This window comes from Olea europaea, chromosome 4 (assembly GCF_002742605.1).
Source record: "Olea europaea var. sylvestris chromosome 4, O_europaea_v1, whole genome shotgun sequence".
NCBI classification, from domain to species: domain Eukaryota; kingdom Viridiplantae; phylum Streptophyta; class Magnoliopsida; order Lamiales; family Oleaceae; genus Olea; species Olea europaea.
The window spans coordinates 3269599-3290786 of record NC_036240.1 but is presented as its reverse complement, the minus strand read 5'-3'; the positions used below and the strand labels follow the sequence as shown (position 1 = coordinate 3290786).

The following is a 21188-nucleotide window of genomic DNA, read 5'->3' as shown; positions in this document are numbered from 1 at the left end:
CATGTTTGGTTGGTTAACAATGTAATTATCTATTGTGTAGTAGGTTCTTTTTACTATGGTATTTTGTAGGTTAATATTGAGAACTTGTACTACATAGCTTCTCCATGATTATTTGGGTTCTCATAGCTTCTCCATGATTATTTGGGCTAAATGGTTAAAGGTTTAGGGATGAATGGATGATATTTGATGACAACGTTTTGAGCTTACATTAAACCATGAGAATGATATTCACCAAAAACTTTTAGACAGGTAAAAATGTAGTGATTTGATCAATATACCCCTTTGAAATAATGTAAGTGAATTTCATGCATTTATTTAATGTGATGAAAAGGACCATTTTCATAAGATATGTTTGAAATGAGGGTGCAAGTGTCAAATTTGAAATGATAGGACTATTTTAGCGATGAATGCAAATGGTAGGGACGTTTTTTACTAATTACTCTTGTAATTATTAGAAGCGACGCAAAAGCGTTGCCCAATTAGATCACCACTTTTCAGACAATGTTCAAGAATAAGCTATCGACTGACACAATTAAACTTGACAAGTGAACTATCAGGACGATGTCACCTATTAAATATTTAGAGGGAATCTCTTTGACCTATCTCTTTACATATAAATACTCGATCCTCTCCCAAAAAAGGTAACTAAACACACAATACGTGTAAACTAAAACCCCACATTCATATTTTCGTCCATTATCTCTATCCCACACTTTATATACTTCATCATCTAACTTGAGTGTCAGAGCGCACACGACCGTCAAATCCGTTGGAGTTATGGTCCGTGCAGTCTAACCACACTATCTAAGGGAGCAAGTAACATACGCATGGACTAAAGAGGAGCTAGATTCGTTGACAGTTGAGTTTCATAAAATTTGGAGGTTCAACAAAATAAATACATAAGAGAATTTGTCTAATTAGTCTCAAATGTATAGGGTTCACGATGAGGGTTGGGGAGAGGAAATTGACATTTTTAAAATTGTAGGTTCAATTTTTCATCTGTAAATCCTAAAGATCCATTGAAATATTTTAGTGTTAGGTAATACCAAGAAAGTAGATTACATTTATAATTAGATCATTACAATCGTGAGTTGCCATCATGTTAGGTATTTATGTAGTGCTGGTGGATCAAACACTTTTACTCATAATTTCTCTTCATTATTTAATCATTAACTTGAGAGGGTTTACTATGACCTGCCATCTATTTTTGACATATACTCTTCTTTCTTTTCAAGAAAAATTTTAAAATAAAATAAAATTGTATTTGACACTGGGTGAGATAGATGCATAAAGGATCATTAGTATTTAGATTAATTATGTTCGAACTATCTACCAAATACGATATATAATGTTATGTTAGAGTCAGACTATACAATCTATTTCAAAGATATGAGTGCTACAGCCCGTTGCACCAAAAAGATGGGCTAATGACACATTCTATCTCAAACTAGTCGTTATAATCTGAATTTACTTAGATTTAAATGTGAAATGTAGTTCTATCTCAGTTTCATACTTAGAGAGGTAGAGAAGAAACTCGTCATTTAAAATATTCCTCATCCCCATCATTTACCAAAGCATGTAAAATACTTCTACATCTACACTTTTCATGTACCATTTCACTACGTGTGAATATCTTTAACTTAAGACTTATTCTATAAAGTAGGGTATATAGTAATAAGTATTGTTAAAAAAGAAAAAAATAAGTAATAAAATATGTCAGCCATGTACCTAAATGTCACAATCCAACATCTTAGTAAAATTTAGAGAAAAAATGTAATTAAAACAAAAAGGAAAAGAATATTCAAGGAGCTATTCTAAGCATTCTTTCTTAATCGAAAAGGTCTACTACAATCTTCAAGAAGTCTTCATCGACTTCTTCAATGGGACACAAGAAAATAGGAATTGAACTGCGATCTGCATGTGCAAGGTGCGGTCCAAACAATCAAAATAATGTAAGCGTTGGTAGAACCAAAATATACTAGTTTTTGCCTATTACCAATTTCACACAATATTTGGAGTATACTAGAATATCAAATGTGACACTTTACAGATGTTGGCATCTCCTTATTGAATAATTAATACTTTGTAAAAGTATAATAGACTAAAAAATCACATAATTTCTAACTTTAAGTAGCAAGAAATCTTGAAAAATAATTTTAATTAGGTCGATTTTTAAGCCTCTCTTCAACATAATTGCCCCACTTTGATTTCTTAAACCCAAAATATACTTTTCAAGTTTCACATAATGCGTTCTTGTCTGCCATCATTTGGGACGAAAAATTGCAACTTTTCACCAAAGAATGTTCAAAGTGAAAGGCAAGAAAGAAGAAATATATATAGGTTAAATTCATTTACGGTTCCCAATCTTTTATAAGTGCGTAAGCTATGTCTTCGACTTTTTATTTGTGACACACATGTCCTCAATCTTTTAAGACTACGTGGGAGATATTCTCATCTAACCGAAAAAATTTATTTAGACGTTGAATGACCACACGACAAGCTTGTGATATCTGACTTAAGGTAAAATTGTTCAAAGAATGACATTAAATATAACTTGAATAGTCAATGCTTAAAATTTTGAATGGTAATTATATTAATGCCATATTTTAATTATCATAAAAGTTCTCAATATTTGCTCATTAGTACTTATGTCCTCAATTATTGCATTCTTATCCTTAATCTTCAATTAATCAGCATATCCTATCTTAATAATGGTTTTATCCAAATATCCTGTTACTATGCTTTGAAATGATGGCCAATTTTTTGTCAAACTTTTATATTTGTTTATTTTTACTTATTTAAAAATGAGGGATGATTTTTTTTTAATGCATTTTTAAAGGATTTTTTTGGACGAAGTCACGAAACTGTATTTAGAACTTGTTTGGAAGTAATTTTGAGAATTGATTTTTTGACCGTTAGGAGAAAAGTGGAGTCCACTTGTGAGAAGAAGTCAAATATGAAGACTGAAATAGTGAAATAACGGTCAAAAAATTAATTTTTTTGGCTAAAAAATCACTCCCAAACAGGCTGTTAGTAACAATATGTACTAATAAATGAAAAGTTGAGGATAAGAATGCAACGGAAAAAAGTAAGAGATATAAATGTAGCAATAAGTAAAAATTAGGAACCTTCATTGCAATTAAGATGTGGTGTAATAAACAAAATATGTGAATACAACTATCCTTTCGAAATAAAGAAAATCTATTTTTTTGTACAATTTTACTCTTTCAATGCGTGGCCCCCGTAAATTTAATGTCACGTTAAGTAAGGATATTTTGAGCACAATGTTAAAATGTTAAGGACATGAGTACTACAAATGAAAGTTGAAGATATATCTGCTATACTTATGAAAGGTTGAGGACTTCATGAGGAATTTATCCATACACACACACACACTCCACTCATTGTGAAGGTTGGGAACCTGTGACTTTTGAACAAAAAGTTTTGCATATTTTGATGATGCCTCGTCGCTGTCGGCCATATATTTACCAGTGAAAAGCAGCCATTAGAATGATTGATATGAAATTATAGTTAAATTTGAAGGTAACTTATATTAATTCTCCACTTAAGTTATACTAATTTTAATTTTTGGAATACAATCCTCCTAGAATAATTATGGATACTAAGAAGAAAATTTGTGTTGTGGTCATTTTCTTGTGCATCTAAAGCATTTTCTGTAAGAGAATAAGATATCACCATACAATATTAAGAAATAAATGAATTTTTTTTATACTTGTTGAGCACCAATTATAATAAATTCAGCAATTAATGCAGAAATATGGGAGAAAAACGAGGGGCTAATTATAATAAATTCAAATCTCACACTTTTACATCAACAACCGGATGATTGTCACATCGCATTACATTGATATTTGAGGATGCACTAGATCCCAACAAACGGAGATGATTGGTTGAAAATTCTAGAAAATAGACATCAAGTAGAGTTTTAGTAGAAGATAAAGTGGTTTGCAATCTTTCTTATTTCGAGACAGTGCTGAACATTGTAGGATACAAGGCGCAGCATAAAATATATCAATTCTATGACTTGAAATGAATTTAAAGAGTTGTTCCATGACAAATATTTTATAGCTTTAGTCCATGCCAAAAAAATTTATTAGTTATATTGTGTAGTTTAATCTAATGTTGTATATCAAATATGTTCGATAGCATATCTATGAAATGAATGAAATATAGTTGAATGAAGTGAAGTATTTGCCTATGACAGTTAGGTTAAGATGCATTTCGTTTTGCATTGCTTCGAGCATGAACTGCAACATGTATTAAACACAAATGTCATTTGTTTGACCGAACAATCTATAGTAGAACAAGTTTGTTAGGTCTAAAAGTGTAATTGGCGATTCTATGGACAAAACTAACTAAATTGTATAATTGTAAATGCCAGGGACTTAATTGAACATTGGTGTAAAAGTTAGGGACTTAGGGTGCAATTTGTGTAGATGAGGTAAATTAGTGTTCGAGTCATTGAAGGAGTCCAAGATGTTCAAGAAGATCACACAAGATCATCGGAATGCAATTGGAAGTCTAAAGGATATCAAAGAGTCGCATAAATTATGTTCTGGATTTTCAATCATAACTTGAAACGTATTTTTCACATGGAAAACGTTGGAATTTGGACAAGCCTATTTCTAGAAGAATTGTATCCGTTTGAGTTATCTTTCCAATTGAACTTGAATCACCTCAATCAAATATCAGAAGAGAAAGTTATGATGAAAATACTGACAACTACTCATTGTCGCTTGCTTCTCGCTAGCATTTCGCTCGAGTGAAAAAATAGAATACCTCTCGCTCGATTCTCGTTGGCTCTCGCTTGAGCGACACTCCTATGTGGCAAAAACCCTATTTCGCATTTTTGAAGTGTTTTACTTGACTCATACCACCTAGACAACTTCAAATATAAATACTTAAGCCCTATGATGAAATTGAACATTATTCTTTCATTGCAAAAGATATTCATAACATCTTTGAAGAGATCCAAGGTGAAATTAATTGGAGATTTCATCTACATCAATCTTGTGATTCGGCAACCATTGTTTCGGGTAAAAACATTGAATCTACATAACCCAAAACATCTTACTTCTTTAATTTATTGAGGAAGGGACTCACTCATTGGAGGATTGAGAGAGGTAGATTAAGGCGCAGTTACAAGCACAAGAACAGATGGTTCTTGGTAATAAAATTAGCTAAGGACCAAGAGATTGTAGTGGACAGCAGATTGGGCTGCAGGAGATAGATCAGGAAGTCTAGCAAGAGGCTAGAAATATCTACAACATTAGATCATGAGACTGGAACAACGGATTTGATTGGGTACGGAGTTTGGTATAACTTGTACTTGTTGAATTGGTATAGTGAAGGTAATTGGCTTGGTCCTAGAGTTTTACCCACGTTGGGGTTTCTCCATCATCATATCGTGAGTTGTGTTTTGTATTATTTTATTTACTTTACGCAAACTAGCAGTTCAACATAGGAATTAACTGGACTGTATATTTAATCACCTAGACAATTAATTAAAGTGACGTGTTGCTTTGATTAATCAATTCCGCAATGAGGTCGAATAATAAATTGATTGGAACGTAAGTTTGGTGATATCTAAAACTTGAATTTGACGTAACATAACGTTCTTCGTGAATTTCTAAGTGGTTGTAGAACTTTCCCTGAACTTTCAAGTGGAATCAGAGCCTAAGTGCAAATCTTGACCTTACATTAGTCTAGATGAGTATATCGTTGAATGTGCCACCCCACTTTGATGGTAATAATTATGCGTATTGGAAGGTGAGAATGAGGGCGTTTTTGAAATCCTTAGATGAGCGTGGTTGGCAGATTGTGGTAAATGGTTGGTCAGTCCCTAGTACCACAATAGATGGTGTAGTCACTCCCACCCCTGTCGAGAACTGGTCTAGAGCTCAATTGGATAGCTGTAATTTAAATAGCAAAGCCCTCCATGCCATATTTATGGCAGTTTCCCTCGAGGAATTTAGGAAAGTGTCCATGTGTGAGGTAACAAAGGAAGTTTGGGATATTTTAGAAACCACACATGAGGGAAATCAGGCAGTTAAGAGTTATAAGCTGCAGATGTTGGCCACTAGGTTTGAAGAGATAAGAATGAGAGACGATGAGATGTTTGATGTCTTTTATGCGAGCTTAAATGACATAGTAAATTCGTCTTTCAATCTAGGTAAGAAAATCCCTGAACCTAAGATAGTGAGAAAGATTCTTAGATCCTTACCTGAGCGTTTTAGGCCTAAAGTCACGGCAATTGAGGAGAGTAAGGACATAGACACTATCAAGGTAGAGGAGTTAGTTGGATTCCTCCAGACCTATGAATTGACTTTAGACAATCCCGCTAAAGAAAAATTCATAGCCTTGAAAATCGATAGGAATATCCGGATGGAATCTTCTGATTCTGATTCACCCAATGATGAGGAGATGGCCTACCTAACTAAAAAATTTTGAAAAATATTTAAGAATAAGAAGAAGCCTCAAGAGAGACAAAGAGGTGGCCCGAGTAAATCTAGGAAGAAATCCAAATCCGTGAGATGCCATAACTGTCGCGGTTTTGGTCATGTGAGAAATGAGTGCCCTAGTGCTAAGAGATTTGAAGAGAAGGCTATGAATACTACTCTCACTGATGACGAGTCTAGCTCGGACAATCAGATTAAGAAATCCACCCATGAGGAGAGTGGAAAATATGTGGCCTTCGTTGCAAGGGATAAAAGTGGATCCGAAGAGCGGAGTGATAGGGAAGAGGACTTAGATAATAGTGAAGAATTTGGTGATGAGAGTGGAAGTGAGCAAGATCTAGAAACAACCTATGATAGGATGTATGAGGAAAGCCTTAAGATCTTAGCTGCTAACCAGGCAATGAACAAGAATGTGAAGGGGCTTAGACTAGAGAAGGAACAGTTAGAAGCTCAGGTTAGTGATCTCACCAGTAAGAATGAGATGTCCTCTAGGAGAGTAAGTGAGCTAACTATTGTGAATGAAACCTCAGCTATTCAGGTTAAACACCTTGAGAGTGAGCTAGAATTGTCTAGGTATCAGTTACTTGCCTTTTCTAGCAGTTCTGAAAAGCTAGATAATATTCTAGGTATAGGCAAGCCGGCTGGTGATAGGGGAGGTCTAGGTTTTGATCTGAATGTTGCTAGTACATCACAAACCACCTTTGTTCATGCTACTGACTAGCCAAACATTGTGACTAACCCCATACCAAATGTTGTGGGAATTTCAGGACCTAGGTCTACCAGACGTCGTAGGACCCGTCGGCCTAGGAATAGAAATCAGCGTAAGCATATCATGGGTCCTAGGTTTGTCCCTACATGTTTTTACTGTGGGGAGTTAGGTCACATCCGCCCTAGATGTCATCAGTATCTGAACAATAGGAAAGATTTGAGCCTGAAAAGGAACAAAAATCATGTGTCTGTTTGTCAGATTGGATTCCTTGCTGATCAAGTGAATCGTTTAACTCAATTGATGACACAGCTGTTTGGAAACAATCCCTGTTCTAGACAGATTTGGGTGAAGAAAAACGATCTCCCAAATTTGGTTAGAGATCACGGTGCTCTTAAAGGAAAGAGCATTTATATACATAATTGATCAGGTATTTTTGATGCATGCTTGGTTCTTGATTGATATATAATTATTGCATGCATCACGTGTATATTATTTGTTTGTTTTATTGTTTTTCATGTATGTGCATTTTCACCTACGAGTTTTGGCGCATGCATAATTATTTTTGTCTTTGTGTACTTGACGTTATTTTATTTTGTATGTGTAGTATTCATTTTAGGAAAAATGAAAAACACAAAAACATTGAAAATTTGAAAAAGACAAAAATAGTTGGTTATGAAAATTTCTACAGCATGACACATGACTTTGAGCTGACGCGTTGTATCATGTAGGAGCTATAATTGATAAGTTGTAGAATAATTTCCATTGTTTGGTTAGGTCTAGTTGGATTAATTTGTATAAGTGTCTTCATGTATCATCCGCATTGCACACACTATGAACTTATTCGTGGGACTCTACTGCGTGTGTGAGATTTGGAATGGCTGTCACATGTTGATGGGGGTGACTTTGAACATGAATTGACCATATTTTTGTAGACCTTAACCCAAAAGTTTCCCTCAATTTTAAATGCTTATATCTTAATGTTCTTTTTCGGGGCTTACTTGACTCGAACAATTAAGTCTGTGGAGTCTCTTAAAATCTGGTGCCTATGGTCAACTGACTTGGTTTAACCAGCCTAAAACTCGTTACATGGGTCATCTTAGTCGCCTAATGGAGAAGAACTTGCACTTAAGACGAAAAATTAACGAGCTGGAGAAATGAGAAAAATATGAAAAATATAACGAGTTGAAATACTTTGAAATTTTGAAAAACAAATAAGCTCATGGTGAGGGAGAGATAAGTAAAAATAATAAGTATATGTCCTACTACACGTTACATGGTTTGACTCTCATTAGTAGAAGAACATACTTATTAGCAGTGATTGGCGTGTCCCTTCTCACAAAATTAAGGTTCGGAGTCTGCTTGCATTGGATCAGTGACACTTTACACACATGGGTCACTTATATTATTACTCCATTCTGGACTGAACTAAGTATGTAGGGAATTATGCTACTTGTTAATTTTACTTTTGCATGCTATCAACTGTATTTTTAAGTTATTATGTGTTATTTGCTCAATTTGTTCTTAATATGATTCTCTTCAGCATTTGTGACAAAAACAGGAGAGCAAAGTATAACTGAGGGAGAGAAGGGAGAGAAAAAAAAAACATGTAAAAGAGCATACATATAGGGGGAAAGCTACTACATTCACATGATTTTATTTATTGACATTACTTGCATTGCATTGCTATATTTAGGGGTCGTTAGGGAGAGATATAGATACATTTACCTACTACATAAAAACATGCATGCTTGCAGTAAGGGGAGCGTTGCATTGCATTCCATATCACATCCATCTATTTGAGTTTTGCTGTTTAGTGGTGTTGGTGTCTTGGTTGGTGTTTTGATTGACATCAATATCACGTCTCAAACTGTTATGTTGATTTGTGATTAAGAGTTTTAATTAATTTTTATACTTTCTGTATCATGTACTTTTACACTGGGTATATGAGTTTGTGAATTTCAGGAAACAGGTACACGAAGGAATGCAAGACTCAGTGATTGAGTTTATTGGGTAGTTTAGTTTTTGGTTGTCAAGTCCTGACTTATTTTTTTTATTGTCTTAACTTCATTTGTAGAGTTTTGTCACAGAATGCCAAAGAAGGAATTTGTTAGATCTAAAAGTGTAATTGGTGATTCTGTGGACAAAACGGACTAAATTGTATAATTGTAAAAGTCGGGGACTTAATTGAACGTTGGCATAAACGTCAAGGACTTATGGTGCAATTTGTATAGATGAGATAAATTAGTGTTCAAGTCATTGAAGGAGTCCAAGATGTCCAAGAAGATCGAAATGCAATTGGAAGTCTAAATGATATCAAAGAGCCGAACAAATTATGTTCCGAATTTTCAGTCATAATTTGAAACACATTTTTCACATAGAAAACGTTGGAATTTGGATAAGGCTATTTCTAGAAGAATTGTATCTCTTTGAGTTATCTTTCCAACACAACTTGAATCACCTCAATCGGATATTGAAAGAGAAAGTTATGATAAAAATACTGACGAATGCTCACTGTCGCTTGCTTCTTGCTGGCATTTCGCTCGAGCGAAAAAAAAAACAAAATACCTCTCGCTCTATTCTCACTGGCTCTCGCTCGAGCGACACTCCTATGTGGTAAAAACCCTATTTCTCATTTTTGAAGTGTTTTACTCGGTCCATACTACATAGACACCTTCAAATATAAATACTCAAGCCCTAGAACGAAATTGAAGAGGTTGCGACATTATTCTTTCATTGCAAAAGATATTCATAACATCTTTGAAGAGATCCAAGGTGCAATTAATTGGAGATTTCATCTACATCAATCTTGTGATCCGGCAACCATTGTTTTGGATAAAAACATTGAATTTACATAACCCAAAACACCTTACTTCCTTATTCTATTTGAGGAAGGGACTCTCTCATTGGAGGATTGAGAAATGTGGATTAAGGCGCAGTTACAAGCACAAGAACATATGGTTCTTGGTGTTCCACTTGGTGATACAATCAGCTAAGGACCAGGAGGTTGAAGTGGATAGCAGATTAGGCTGCAGGAGGTAGATCAGGAAGTCTAGCAAGAGGCTAGAAGTATCTACAGCAGTAGATCGTGAGACTGGAACAACGGGTCTAATTGGGTACGGAGTTTGGTATAATTAGTACTTGCTGAATTGGTATAGTGGAGGTCACTGGCTTGGTCCCGAAATTTTACCCACGTTGGGGTTTCTCCGTCATCATATCGTGAGTTGTGTTTTGTATTATTTTATTTACTTTACGCAAACCGATAGTTCAACATAGGAATTAACTGGACTATATGTTTAATCACCTAGACAATTAATTAAAGTGACGTGTTGCTTTGATTAATCAATTCCGCAGTGAGATCGAATAATAAATTGATTGGAACGTAAGCTTGGTAATATCTAAAACTTGAATTTGACGTAACATAACGTTTTTCGTGAATTTCCAAGTGGTTGTAGAACGTTCCCTGAACTTTCAAAGTTAAAGGAGACCAGGATGAGACAATTATAGAGTATATACAACCCAAGCGGTGTGATTAAGAATTTGGACGAGCATGAATTGCCTATGATGAAGCGACCTTGGCAACATCAAGTTCAATTTGTGCAAGCCATAGAGAAATGTCGTACCAAAGGACGTCACTCCAATAACGTCCTATAGTAGGGACAATATCTATTATTGTTGAATGTAGATTATATGATGAAAATTGAGGGAACACGAGAGACAATCAATGACATAGGATATGTATTTGATTAATCGTGAGTTTTATCAATTTCGTTATGTATTATGTATTAGGATATTAATCATTGTTCAAGATGCTTTTTACAAAATAAAGTGAAGATGCGAGATTCATAATGACCCATTATAAGTAGGAAACTAAAAAAAAAAAAATTCGATTTAGAATAGACAACCGCAATCATAGAAGAATTTCAAATCAAAATCCATACACAAAGGTTGCAGGTTTTTTAAAATGAAAAGTGTAGTTCGAAGAACTGTCCGTTGCCGGTCGTCTATAAGTGGAGACTAGCGTTGCGGCTTACCTGTTTGCAAAAACTAGAGCATTAAGCTATTAGAAATTTAAAAAAAAAAATACTATTTAAATATACTTGTTTTGATACCAAAATTAAAATTTAATAATAATAATTTAGTGAGTTGGATATTCTTAATTTTAGGATGAACATGCATGCCACGACCCTCAGCATTGCCAAACATGAGTAACCCGGTAGAAGTCTTTCTAATTGTTGAAAGGAAACAAAAGTGAAAATCGAAAAAAATGAAATGTGACACGACAAGATACAAAAATAGTTATTTTGGGAAAATGTAGAACATGAAACACAATGAAAAATTATTGCTAATTTATTTTATAAATTTAATATTTCATTTTGAAAAACTATTATTTGTACTAAGTAATAAAAATTACCACGAACATAAATTATACACAATATTATCTTAAAAACTATCAATGCTCAAATCGTTTATGTAGTTTACTGATAAAAGATTGAAAATATAAACTAAATAATATCCTTAATATGCACTTAAATAAAGTTTGAAACAAATAATTGTTCTTTATTTCACATTCTCTTTGATGGAAGTTCAATCGAAAAATATAAAAATTTCAAGTAGAAATGAATTGGAGCACAAATAATTAATAAATTAGGTTTATCTTAAAACCTAACATGTTAATTCTTTTATTACATATAAATAATTAAGGTATTCGTAGAGTTTTTAAAAATTTTGATGCCTAGTCATGTCAAGCTACAACGATAGACTTGTTTGATTTGCAATAGCTGCTGAACAGAGTAACTGTTAAATTTAAGGCCACCATAATTTCCGGTGGAAACTGACTTCTCCATAAACAAGGAAACTACTTAAAAAGATGTAATGTTGAAATAATTGTCCGAAGATCTAACTTTGTTACCTACCCCTGTGGTCGAGTTAATTCATGCAGGTGATGAAGTACATTCTCTATTTTTCGCTATCTTAGCTTGCAACCTCTGCATGAACTTTGGATTAGCTTTAAGTCTCTCTTTGATGATTGAAGTTCCAGCGTCCTCCACCAGTTTCCGAGCTTTACCGGCCTCCTCAATCAACGCAAATAGAGTCCGGAGGCAATCCTTTCTGTTCTCCTCCCGGTGTTCAAACCTGAGTAGAGAACATAATGTTAAAAATAGACAAAAATGTACAGCTTGATAATGCAGAATTGAGGAATAGCCCAAATTCCACAAAGCTGTCAGCAATTAAAAGATACAATTGAAGACTATGGCTGATATTACTTAGTTCAATTAAACTTTATAATTATCCAAAATAAGAGGAAGTTCCATAGACGAGAATCGGATGCTACATAATTTTACAAGATGTTTAAGCATTATTATAGTCAGTCATTGATGAGAAGAAGCATCACAATATCTACAACTGAGTTACCTCTCACTGGTTATGGTAAGTTCATCTTTTCCTGGATTGTATCGGTTTCCTGCTAATTCTCTTAATCGGCAGAATTGATGCTTTGACAGACCTAGCTCTTTGACAGTAACAGCCAATTTTACTTTTCTATTTTTCGGGTGCCATGCATCACCACCAGGAGCAAAGACCACACGTGTTTGCCACCTAAGAATTGGGCCCTCACCTGGTGGGTCATCAAGATCTTTTTTCTTATCGGGCATAGCAGTCTCATCAAACTGCTTAGGAGCCTCAGCCTCCATCAGCTTAGCACATTCCAATACCATTTGGTCTTCAAACTCCTTAAACAATGCATAGCCTTCTTCAACTTCAAGTTCACCTTTCTCAATCCTATTTGCTATCTCCTCAAACTTCTTTTCCACCTTCTTTTTTATCTTGTCTGAGAAATGTTAAATGATAAAAGTCAACTCAAATTATAAACAGAATCTGAGAACTATTGGAAAAAATTACCAAAATGTTTGTTAGAGGAAAGATGTGCATGTAATGATCCCTGAAATTGTATCACTATGCTACAACCCACAATGTCAAATGCATATATCATTATCATTTCAAACATACTAATCTAGCAAGTTAAAAGATGAAATTAGGGACTTTGAAAATTTAGGACAAGTAAATAAGTTTAGATTAAAGATTGCATGGGAAAGTTTCGTTTGGTCTCAGATTTCAATTATATCACAGGTAACACCATAGGCACATATACAAAAGCCAATTATATAGCAATATAGAGAAACTTCAGTAGCAAGCAAAATCTTATTAGTTAGAGGACAATTACTAAAAACCCATCTGCAGTGTTCCTCATTTTCTTGAGGCTGTTTTGTAATTTATTATGTGTTTTAAGTTCATAAAATGTAGTAATGGAGGTATTTTCATGTATCCTGGAATTAAAACAGAAAAATAGGTAGAACATAACTTTTCACACGAGAAGATGGTCAAATAGACCAAAAGATATATAAAAAATATATTCAGTTTACATCAACATTATAACTCAAGAAAAAAGAGCTATAATGCAAAGGTGCAAGAGAAGAAGAATGGAAGTAAGATTGACATGTCCGAAAAATCAAAGCCTTTTGAAAGTGCAAAATGGTTTTTGATCAATCCAAAAACCGCCATGAAAGATGAAATCAAAGAAAGTTTCTGAATGCGCAAAAAGTAGGAGAAATATTACCAGGTAGAAGTTTGTCCCAGTTAAGCATGTCCTCTAGTATTGCCTCGCATTCCCTAGTATCCTTCAGATGCCCATGTTCGACAGCTTCTGCAATCATGTCATCCCACTTCTTGTCATCCATATTAAAGTAAGGATCACCTGCCATTTTCTTCACCACAATCTCCCTTGCATTGTACAAATCATCAATCTCTTCATCCGTTTCATGACCATCCTCAAAATCTGATTCAAAGTCTTGGTCTTTAACGTTATCTATAGGCTGCATTTGAAGGTCATCCATCAGTTCATCATCTGTGTCATCATGCTTATTAGAAAGACTCCTCTGTAGGATACTCTGAAGGATTAATGGGAGTGCTTCCTCGTTGGCATTCTTGAAGTAGTCCTCTATCTGCACTTTTAACTCTGCAAACATAATATTACAAATAAAGCTGCAAAAAGTTAGTTCCCGCGAAACATATGACATGTTTCATTATCTTATAAGGAAGGAGCCAGTATTAAAAATTCAAAAAAATTCAGATTTATACCCAAGAAATAAAATCTTAATCCTTAAAACATTTTGATTCAAGAAAAATTAGACTAGCAATAGTAAGTCCTTGATGACTCATGGACTGAACCAAGCAGTTCATCAAAAGACAAAATCTCTATATCTTAATTCGGCAAAGGCAGAGCAACACATTGTACAATCTACTTAATCAGTTTTCGAAAAATATAACCACTGGGAGCCTAGTCAGTAAAGCTTGAAACTATTAATTGACTGAGCAATCATAAAAGGAATCCAATCACACTTTCACAATTCCGATTTTCTCCAACGTTATCAATATAGGCATTCCTCAATAATTGATAATAAACAATCTTATTAATCATTTAAAAAAAAAAAAATCCCTTTTCTTTTTGAAAAAATTGAACTTCAAAAGTTACATAGTACATCAAGATACAATGCAGTTTCTCTCGATCTCAAATGTGAATTAGATGAACTAGGAAATAAATCCCACTGTTTCAATATAGAAAAAACTTATTTAAAAAAAATTACGTTTTTCAATCCGTGGGTTCTCACCTTTGTTGGATACATCTTGGACCTCGGCGGCCTCTTGCTTCTTCTCTTCGGTTTGGCCGACGCTAGATTCAGATGAATCCCTGTTCGTCTCGGCTTCTTTCGTGACATCTATTTCAGATGAAAAATATCGGATTCTCGAAGAGAAGCAACTGATTCGCGGTACATTACGAGTGCTGAAATTGGTAATTCCATTGTACAGGATCACACTTTTCGGTTCGTGTTTATGAGAGAAATGGAGAATACGGGCGTAGAGAGAGACATTCCTCAGCAGAGCCCTTCTCATAGTGATACTTCTTTAGGGTTTAGGGTTTCAAGTTTCAATTAAGTTGTTGCGTGTTGTATGACAACTGAGAAACAGGGCCGATCCTCTGATTGTCAGGGCCTAAGGTGAAGTCTGTAAATTAGGCTCCCCAGCGAAAGCAATGTAAATGCAAAAATTCAACAGTATATTACGCGACCCATTGCTAACTTAAAAAACTAGTATTAAAACAACAACCAAATATATTATAGAAAAAGATTTATATTATAAACAATCAAAACAAACAATGTTTCAAACAATTAGTTAAATACTATTCGTCTTGCTGTTTTAGAGGCAAAAAATTAGTTAAATACTATTTCAGGTCCAGAATCTGAAAAAAATATGTAGAAAAATTCAAAGATTTTATCTTGGTCTTCATGATCAAACAGAAATTAATATGAGTTTTTTAGTACTTCTCTAAGTAGAGCTTCATTGTCACATTGAAGAGTTTCACAGTTGAGTTTAAGGGCATAAGCTGCAGATGTTGGCCACTAGGTTTGAAGAGTTAAGAATGAGAGATGATGAGATGTTTGATGTCTTTTATGCGAGCTTAAATGACATAGTAAATTCGTCTTTCAATCTAGGTAAGAAAATCCCTGAACCTAAGATAGTGAGAAAGATTCTTAGATCCTTACCTGAGCGTTTTAGGCCTAAAGTCACGGCAATTGAGGAGAGTAAGGACATAGACACTATCAAGGTAGAGGAGTTAGTTGGATTCCTCCAGACCTATGAATTGACTTTAGACAATCCCGCTAAAGAAAAATTCATAGCCTTGAAAATCGATAGGAATATCCGGATGGAATCTTCTGATTCTGATTCACCCAATGATGAGGAGATGGCCTACCTAACTAAAAAATTTTGAAAAATATTTAAGAATAAGAAGAAGCCTCAAGAGAGACAAAGAGGTGGCCCGAGTAAATCTAGGAAGAAATCCAAATCCGTGAGATGTCATAACTGTCGCGGTTTTGGTCATGTGAGAAATGAGTGCCCTAGTGCTAAGAGATTTGAAGAGAAGGCTATGAATACTACTCTTACTGATGACGAGTCTAGCTCGGACAATCAGATTAAGAAATCCACCCGTGAGGAGAGTGGAAAATATGTGGCCTTCGTTGCAAGGGATAAAAGTGGATCCGAACAGCGGAGTGATAGGGAAGAGGACTTAGATAATAGTGAAGAATTTGGTGATGAGAGTGGAAGTGAGCAAGATCTAGAAACAACCTATGATAGGATGTATAAGGAAAGCCTTAAGATCTTAGCTGCTAACCAGGCAATGAACAAGAATGTGAAGGGGCTTAGACTAGAGAAGGAACAGTTAGAAGCTCAGGTTAGTGATCTCACCAGTAAGAATGAGATGTCCTCTAGGAGAGTAAGTGAGCTAACTATTGTGAATGAAACCTCAGCTATTCAGGTTAAACACCTTGAGAGTGAGCTAGAATTGTCTAGGTATCAGTTACTTGCCTTTTCTAGCAGTTCTGAAAAGCTAGATAATATTCTAGGTATAGGCAAGCCGGCTGGTGATAGGGGAGGTCTAGGTTTTGATCTGAATGTTGCTAGTACATCACAAACCACCTTTGTTCATGCTACTGACTAGCCAAACATTGTGACTAACCCCATACCAAATGTTGTGGGAATTTCAGGACCTAGGTCTACCAGACGTCGTAGGACCCGTCGGCCTAGGAATAGAAATCAGCGTAAGCATATCATGGGTCCTAGGTTTGTCCCTACATGTTTTTACTGTGGGGAGTTAGGTCACATCCGCCCTAGATGTCATCAGTATCTGAACAATAGGAAAGACTTGAGCCTGAAAAGGAACAAAAATCATGTGTCTGTTTGTCAGATTGGATTCCTTGCTGATCAAGTGAATCGTTTAACTCAATTGATGACACAGCTGTTTGGAAACAATCCCCGTTCTAGACAGATTTGGGTGAAGAAAAACGATCTCCCAAATTTGGTTAGAGATCGCGGTGCTCTTAAAGGAAAGAGCATTTATATACATAATTGATCAGGTATTTTTGATGCATGCTTGGTTCTTGATTGATATATAATTATTGCATGCATCACGTGTATATTGTTTGTTTGTTTTATTGTTTTTCATGTATGCATTTTCACCTACGAGTTTTGGCGTATGCATAATTATTTTTGTCTTTGTGTGCTTGACGTTATTTTATTTTGTATGTGTAGTATTCATTTTAGGAAAAATGAAAAACACAAAAACATTGAAAATTTGAAAAAGACAAAAATAGTTGGTTATGAAAATTTCTACAGCATGACACATGACTTTGAGCTGACGTGTTGTATCATGTAGGAGCTATAATTGATAAGTTGTAGAATAATTTCCATTGTTTGGTTAGGTCTAGTTGGATTAATTTGTATAAGTGTCTTCATGTATCATTTGCATTGCACACACTATGAACTTATTCGTGGGACTCTACTGCGTGTGTGAGATTTGGGATGGCTGTCACATGTTGATGGGGGTGACTTTGAACATGAATTGACCATATTTTTGTAGACCTTAACCCAAAAGTTTCCCTCAATTTTAAATGCTTATATCTTAATGTTCTTTTTCGGGGCTTACTTGACTCGAACAATTAAGTCTGTGGAGTCTCTTAAAATCTGGTGCCTATGGTCAACTGACTTGGTTTAACCAGCCTAAAACTCGCTACATGGGTCATCTTAGTCACCTAATGGAGAAGAACTTGCACTTAAGACGAAAAATTAACGAGCTGGAGAAATGAGAAAAATATGAAAAATATAACGAGTTGAAATACTTTGAAATTTTGAAAAACAAATAAGCTCATAGTGAGGGAGAGATAAGTAAAAATAATAAGTATATGTCCTACTACACGTTACATGGTTTGACTCTCATTAGTAGAAGAACATACTTATTAGCAGTGATTGGCGTGTCCCTTCTCACAAAATTAAGGTTCGGAGTCTGCTTGCATTGGATCAGTGACACTTTACACACATGGGTCACTTATATTATTACTCCATTCTGGACTGAACTAAGTATGTAGGGAATTATGCTACTTGTTAATTTTACTTTTGCATGCTATCAACTGTATTTTTAAGTTATTATGTGTTATTTGCTCAATTTGTTCTTAATATGATTCTCTTCAACATTTGTGACAAAAACAGGAGAGCAAAGTATAACTGAGGGAGAGAAAAAAAAAACATGTAAAAGAGCATACACATAGGGGGAAAGCTACTACATTCACATGATTTCATTTATTGACATTACTTACATTGCATTGCTATGTTTAGGGGTCGTTAGGGAGAGATATAGATACATTTACCTACTGCATAAAAACATGCATGCTTGCAGTAAGGGGAGTGTTGCATTGCATTCCATATCACATCCATCTATTTGAGTTTTGTTGTTTAGTGGTGTTGGTGTCTTGGTTGGTGTTTTGATTGACATCAATATCACGTCTCAAACTGTTATGTTGATTTGTGATTAAGAGTTTTAATTAATTTTTATACTTTCTGTATCATGTACTTTTACACTGGGTATATGAGTTTGTGAATTTCAGGAAACAGGTACACGAAGGAATGCAAGACTCAGTGATTGAGTTTATTGGGTAGTTTAGTTTTTGGTTGTCAAGTCCTGACTTATTTTTTTTATTGTCTTAACTTCATTTGTAGAGTTTTGTCACAGAATGCCAAAGAAGGAATTTGTTAGATCTAAAAGTGTAATTGGTGATTCTGTGGACAAAACGGACTAAATTGTATAATTGTAAAAGTCGGGGACTTAATTGAACATTGGCATAAACGTCAAGGACTTATGGTGCAATTTGTATAGATGAGATAAATTAGTGTTCGAGTCATTGAAAGAGTCCAAGATGTCCAAGAAGATCGAAATGCAATTGGAAGTCTAAATGATATCAAAGAGCCGAACAAATTATGTTCCGAATTTTCAGTCATAACTTGAAACGCATTTTTCACATAGAAAACGTTGGAATTTGGATAAGACTATTTCTAGAAGAATTGTATCTCTTTGAGTTATCTTCCAACACAACTTGAATCACCTCAATCGGATATTGAAAGAGAAAGTTATGATAAAAATACTGACGAATGCTCACTGTCGCTTGCTTCTTGCTGGCATTTCGCTCGAGCGAAAAAAAACAAAATACCTCTCGCTCTATTCTCACTGGCTCTCGCTCGAGCGACACTCCTATGTGGTAAAAACCCTATTTGTTTACTCGGTCCATACTACCTAGACACCTTCAAATATAAATACTCAAGCACTAGAACGAAATTGAAGAGGTTGCGACATTATTCTTTCATCGCAAAAGATATTCATAACATCTTTGAAGAGATCCAAGGTGCAATTAATTGGAGATTTCATCTACATCAATCTTGTGATCCGGCAACCATTGTTTTGGATAAAAACATTGAATTTACATAACCCAAAACACCTTACTTCCTTATTCTATTTGAGGAAGGGACTCTCTCATTGGAGGATTGAGAGATGTGGATTAAGGCGCAGTTACAAGCACAAGAACATATGATTCTTGGTGTTCCACTTGGTGATACAATCAGCTAAGGACCAGGAGGTTGAAGTGGATAGCAGATGGGCTACAGGAGGTAGATCAGGAAGTCTAGCAAGAGGCTAGAAGTATCTACAGCAGTAGATCGTGAGACTGGAACAACGGGTCTAATTGGGTACGGAGTTTGGTATAATTAGTACTTGCTGAATTGGTATAGTGGAGGTCACTGGCTTGGTCCCGAAGTTTTACCCACGTTGGGGTTTCTCCGTCATCATATCGTGAGTTGTGTTTTGTATTATTTTATTTACTTTACGCAAACCGATAGTTCAACATAGGAATTAACTGGACTATATGTTTAATCACCTAGACAATTAATTAAAGTGACGTGTTGCTTTGATTAATCAATTCCGCAGTGAGATCGAATAATAAATTGATTGGAACGTAAGCTTGGTAATATCTAAAACTTGAATTTGACGTAACATAACGTTTTTCGTGAATTTCCAAGTGGTTGTAGAACGTTCCCTGAACTTTCAAAGTTAAAGGAGACCAGGATGAGACAATTATAGAGTATATACAACCCAAGCGGTGTGATTAAGAATTTGGACGAGCATGAATTGCCTATGATGAAGCGACCTTGGCAACATCAAGTTCAATTTGTGCAAGCCATAGAGAAATGTCGTACCAAAGGACGTCACTCCAATAACGTCCTATAGTAGGGACAATATCTATTATTGTTGAATGTAGATTATATGATGAAAATTGAGGGAACACGAGAGACAATCAATGACATAGGATATGTATTTGATTAATCGTGAGTTTTATCAATTTCGTTATGTATTATGTATTAGGATATTAATCATTGTTCAAGATGCTTTTTACAAAATAAAGTGAAGATATTCGATTTAGAATAGACAAACGCAATCATAGAAGAATTTCAAATCAAAATCCATACACAAAGGTTGCAGGTTTTTTAAAATGAAAAGTGTAGTTCGAAGAACTGTCCGTTGCCGGTCGTCTATAAGTGGAGACTAGCGTTGCGGCTTACCTGTTTGCAAAAACTAGAGCATTAAGCTATTAGAAATTTAAAAAAAAAAATACTATTTAAATATACTTGTTTTGATACCAAAATTAAAATTTAATAATAATAATTTAGTGAGTTGGATATTCTTAATTTTAGGATGAACATGCATGCCACGACCATCAGCATTGCCAAACATGAATAACCCGGTAGAAGTCTTTCTAATTGATGAAAGGAAACAAAAGTGAAAATCGAAAAAAATGAAATGTGACACGACAAGATAAAAAAATAGTTATTTTGGGAAAAAGTAGAACATGAAACACAATGAAAAATTATTGCTTATTTATTTTATAAATTTAATATTTCATTTTGAAAAACTATTATTTGTACTAAGTAATAAAAATTACCACGAACATAAATTATACACAATATTATCTTAAAAACTATCAATGCTCAAATCGTTTATGTAGTTTACTGATAAAAGATTGAAAATATAAACTAAATAATATCCTTAATATGCACTTAAATAAAGT

At 34.7% G+C, this 21188-nt stretch overlaps 3 protein-coding genes across 3 annotated transcripts; 2 read left to right on the top strand and 1 right to left on the bottom strand.

Moving 5' to 3' along the window:
- The first annotated feature begins 5730 nt into the window (after window positions 1-5730).
- Window positions 5731-7611, top strand: LOC111392427. Its single transcript, XM_023017776.1, has 3 exons — window positions 5731-6306; window positions 6484-7162; window positions 7247-7611. The coding sequence occupies exons 1-3, from the start codon at window positions 5731-5733 to the stop codon at window positions 7609-7611; spliced, it is 1620 nt and encodes a 539-aa protein (XP_022873544.1).
- A 4317-nt stretch (window positions 7612-11928) lies between these two features.
- Window positions 11929-15299, bottom strand: LOC111393306. The gene is made up of 4 exons (XM_023018769.1): window positions 14853-15299; window positions 13802-14200; window positions 12601-13015; window positions 11929-12321 (listed from the first exon to the last, which is right to left on the bottom strand). Exons 1-4 carry the CDS (start codon window positions 15133-15135, stop codon window positions 12120-12122), a joined length of 1299 nt encoding a protein of 432 aa, XP_022874537.1. The 5' UTR covers window positions 15136-15299; the 3' UTR covers window positions 11929-12119.
- A 332-nt stretch (window positions 15300-15631) lies between these two features.
- LOC111392418 lies at window positions 15632-17152 on the top strand. The gene is made up of 3 exons (XM_023017769.1): window positions 15632-15847; window positions 16025-16703; window positions 16788-17152. Exons 1-3 carry the CDS (start codon window positions 15632-15634, stop codon window positions 17150-17152), a joined length of 1260 nt encoding a protein of 419 aa, XP_022873537.1.
- Window positions 17153-21188: the final 4036 nt, after the last annotated feature.